This window comes from Ciona robusta, chromosome 2 (assembly GCF_009617815.1).
Source record: "Ciona robusta chromosome 2, ASM961781v2".
Taxonomy (NCBI): Eukaryota; Metazoa; Chordata; class Ascidiacea; order Phlebobranchia; family Cionidae; genus Ciona; species Ciona robusta.
In genome coordinates this window covers 8,433,674-8,438,287 of record NC_143236.1, presented here as the reverse complement: position 1 = coordinate 8,438,287, position 4,614 = coordinate 8,433,674, and the positions used below count along the sequence as shown (strand labels likewise).

Genomic DNA, 4,614 nt, shown 5'->3' with positions numbered 1-4,614 from the left:
TATAATCCAATTTTAGCGCAGAACAAACTTCGTCCAAGCAGTCAAGTAATGTAATGGCTGATTTAAAAATGCGCGGTGTTTTATGTGCTGCTTTAGGGTAATCAACGAAAAACGCGGACCAATAAACAGTGTTTACGAAATGGAATTTGCACGCTTTGAAATGGGATTGCATGTGTTTCCCATTTTTCTGACCTATAAGCTTTTTTTCATAATAATACAGCTACATTTTACGCACACTTTTACAATTTACACTTTAATTTATTTTAATTAGAACTTGGGTTTTTATTATATTAAACCTGAATATGGGTAAACTTGTATTTTAAGTTTAGCAGCCACGCTTTTTCTATTAATTATTCGTTTCAAATACATAGGTATTCAGCAAAAGTTTAAAATTTGCTTTCGATAATTAGGTCTGCGATTTTTATGTGAAACTGCACATGTTCGCGGGAAAATATGTTCGTTACGGCCGAGTGCACTCTATTTAAGATCATGCTGGAAAATTTTGTTTACGTTTTTTAGATGTTTTGCTTAAAATGTGTAGTTTCGGTCTATTAAAAGGTGCAATCTTTAAAATTACGTATATAATATTGTTGTTGATTTGTATTGTAGGTGTCTGCTTTATATCATAACATTTGTTTTGCGTTTTGGGGGTTAAAAATGTTTAGTTATGGTTAATTCCAATTAAAGGATGCATATCGTTACGTTAACGTGTAAATTGTTATTGTAGATTTTATTCTAAGTGTCTGTTTTATATTAGCAGATTAAAATGTCGGCTGACGGCGATTCAAAGGAAAAATTACGAGTTCATGTTCTCGAACTTCTGTCGCGAATCTTAGCGCCTGATTATGACGTCAGAAACGCTGCGGAAAAACAAATTAAAAGTTTGGAAGCAATTGACGAGTACGGTGTCCTACTCGCTGAATTGACGGTTAATTCTCAAAACGATTTAGCCATACGTCAATTGTCATCGTTGATATTAAAGCAATATGTTGAAGTGCATTGGATTAAAATAGCTGACAAGTTTCAGCCACCTGAGACTTCGCCCACGTCCAAGTCTTTGATAAAAGAGATTTTACCTCATGGCTTGGGCGATGGCAACAGCAAAATACGGTCAAGTGTTGCATATGCAATATCAGCCATAGCGCATTGGGACTGGCCCGATGAATGGCCTCAGTTGTTCCCACAACTCATACAAACTATCACAAGTGGCCAGCCCGACCTGGTGCATGGGGCTATGAGGGTTTTAACTGAATTCTGCCGAGAATTGACAGACACTCAAATCCCCCATATAGCACCTGTTATATTACCTGAGCTGTTAAAGATATTTCTACAGCAGGATCAGTTCAGTATTCGTACACGGTCCAGGGCTGTTGAAATATTCAACACTTGTATTTGCCTTATACACTCAACTGGGGATAATGAGACAGTTGGCCATTTACTTCCTTCTGCTTTTATATCAGAGCTTACCCAAGCCCTTACTAGATCTTTACAAGTCGCAAATGGCCCTGCTTCAGATTTTGGTCTCAAAAAAGACGTTTTAAAAACGTTAATAAATCTTGTTCGAAACGTCCCAAAACAAATAGGTGAAACTGTTCCGCTCGTGCTCACCACCGTGTGGCAGGAATTGATCCACGGCGCTGAATATTACGTGAGAAAGGAGGTTAATTGCTCCGAGGATGATTTAGAAACAGCGACAGATTCTGACGGTGAAGTCCTGAGTTTTGGAAGTTTGGTTTACTCAATGTTTGACTTCATTGAGAGTTTGTTGGATTCACATAAGTTTCGAAAGGTCGTGAAAAAGTCACTTGAGGAGCTGATTTATTACCTCATCATGTATATGCAGGTGACTGAAGAACAAACGCAAATCTGGATGCAGAACCCGGATCAGTTTGTAGAAGACGAGGAGGAAGAGACTTTTTCTTTTAGTGTCCGGATCTCGGCTCAAGATTTGTTCCTCGCTTGTTGTAGGGACTTTAAAAAAGAGAGTTCGTTAGCCCTTGTTTCCGCGATTCAACGACATTTAAATGAATCTCAAACCAAGCAGAGAAACGGGGACGAAAACTGGTGGAAAATAAATGAAGCGTGTTATCTTGCTCTTGGTTCTGTGCAAAGGTTGGTACTGGAAGCTATGGAGAAGTCGTTCGTTCAGTTTGATTTATATTCATTCCTCAGCCATGTTGTGTTTAACAACTTGACATCTGCTGATCTATTAGCAGGCAGGGCATTATGGCTTGCAAGCAGGTTCTCTAAGATAATGCCACAAGAAACCATGAAACAATTTCTAGAAGCCACAGTGCATGGTTTGGATGAAACGCATTCACCTCTTATTCGAATATCAGCAGTCCGTGCTGTATTCGCTTACTGTGAGAATCTATCAAACACAGATTTGGTTCAACTACTCACTCCATATTTATCTCCTCTATTGAGTGGCCTTCTTAGCATAGTTACTCAAGCTTCAGTGGAAGTATTAGCGCTTGTGCTCGAAACAATTCGAGTCGTCTTATCTCTCAACACAGAAATAACAACCCAGTATCAGGACAGGGTAATTCCCCTCGCTATAGCTGTGTTTTTAAAATACAGCAACGATCCTTTAGTTTCCTCCCTTGCTTCAGATCTATTAACAGAGCTTGCATCGCATGGAACTTGCAACAAACAGCTGCAGGAAAAACTTCTTCCCACCATTATAAGTATATTTAATGCTCCAGTTGGTAAAGTTACTCCAGCTCTGGTGTCGACTGCCATGGATATACTTGCTAATGTAATCAGAAAGATGAAGCCGCCGTTAGAAGACCTGTTTGTGCATTCAGCTTTTCCCGCTATGGTTAAATGTGCAGTTAATTCCGATGATAACGCAATTTTACAAAACGCTGGCGAATGTACGCGAGCTTTTATATCTGTTTCTATGGATCAATTGTTTGTATGGTCTGATTGTGATGGCAACAGTGGCGCTTATTACATCATACAACTCATCTCCTTGTTGTTAAGTCCGAAGTTAACTGAGCACAGCGCAACTTTCGCTGGCAGGTTGGTCTCCATGTTTCTGTGCAAAGCTGGAGACCGTTTGTCAACTGAAAATGTTGAAGCAATTCTTCGTTCAGTTCTTTGTAAACTACAGCAGTCTGCCACTCTCACAGTTGCTCAGTCTCTCATATTGATCTTTGCTCATTTAATCAACTTAAAAATTGAATCTGTCGTCACTTTTCTGTCCTCTCTCCCTACTGCCTCCGGTGACACAGCGTTGCATTACGTGATGACTGAATGGTGTGAGAAACAAAGTATGTTTTATGGAAGTTACGACAGAAAAATGAGCATCGTAGCGTTATCAAAATTGCTCGAATACGGGATTTCGTCGAACGACTCCCGTCTTATGAACATCAACGTGAAAGGCGACCGGATTTTCTCGGAAGGAATTCGCACTCGGTCCAAAACCGCAAAAGAGCCAGAGCGATGGACCGTAACGCCTCTGCTCGTTAAAATTTATAAACTTCTTCTTAACGAACTGCAAAGCCAGTTGGATTCTGATGGGAAAGAGAAAGATTTCTTCGAATGGGAAGATGAGAGTGATGATGATGGAAGCGGGGACGAAGAAGTTGACGGAAGACAAACTTTATCTGATCTTCTTAACGAGAACTCTGTCTTCGGAGTGGAGAGCGAGGAAGATTTTGACGATGATGATGAAGATGTGGCGAATGATCCTGTCAATCAAATCAACCTCAAAGATTTTATTTCAAACATCGTTCGTCAGTTTGCTGCGAGCGAAACTCATAACCAACATTTTGTTTCACATTTAAATGAAGAGGAAAAAATGACTTTGCAAAGGATTTCAACTTAAGATACAAACAATTTTAATTGGTAGGCTTACAAAATATGTATTATAAAAAATTAAAAATAATACTTAAAACATGTTTAATTTAAATAGAAATGTTTTTTTTTATATTGGCAAAATATTTTACAACCCAGTGATTATAGCAATTATTAAATCAACTTTAATTTAAATAGAACCCGTTTTTTGTTGTGTTTTTTTAAGAAAGCTGCAATAAGAGTAATGCTTACATTTGTTTATTTAAAACAAGTTTATATTTTATTGGAAACATAATCATTTTACAATTTTGAAATTCAAATGCTGTTCAGTTGTTAAAAATAATTTACATTGTTTAAAAAAATAGATGATTTCGTATTGAGCAGGTGAAAGTATTTTAATTTATTTTGCTTTTGAATGATGAAACGATATAACGCGATTTGCAATTGCATGAAGTGCTTGTTAAAATGCTTTTAGATTCATTTCTACCACCAACCTAATGTAACTACTTAACTGCATAACATTTAGATTTAGTAACTGCAGCAACCAAGGGACTTAGAACAAAACAAACTTATTTGCCCAAAACTGTTACATCTGTTCACAATTTATGTTTTATAACCAATTTGACCTTGATATTTGAATTTCTATTATTTTCCCAATTTTTTAAAACTAATGCACCTATAAAAAGGTTTACTGGTTCAGTAAAACCCCAAGTTCATGTCCTTGATTTTAACTTTCATATTGTTTTGTTTTCCAACAGACTATATAGATTTATAGTATATGCCTATGGTGTCAAATTAATTTAGTTTGTGTGA

General features: G+C 37.3%; 1 protein-coding gene across 1 annotated transcript; it reads left to right on the top strand.

Annotated features, from left to right (window-relative positions):
- The first annotated feature begins 488 nt into the window (after window positions 1-488).
- On the top strand, window positions 489-4,560 carry LOC149740891 (importin-9-like). Its single transcript, XM_089873455.1, has one exon. The coding sequence runs from the start codon at window positions 767-769 to the stop codon at window positions 3,830-3,832; it is 3,066 nt and encodes a 1,021-aa protein (XP_089729581.1). The 5' UTR covers window positions 489-766; the 3' UTR covers window positions 3,833-4,560.
- The last annotated feature ends 54 nt before the right edge of the window (window positions 4,561-4,614 follow it).

What these genes read in the sequence shown, in the direction of transcription:
- LOC149740891 (XM_089873455.1), top strand. Translation starts at nt 767, where the DNA reads ATGTCGGCTGACGGCGATTCAAAGGAAAAATTACGAGTTCATGTTCTC.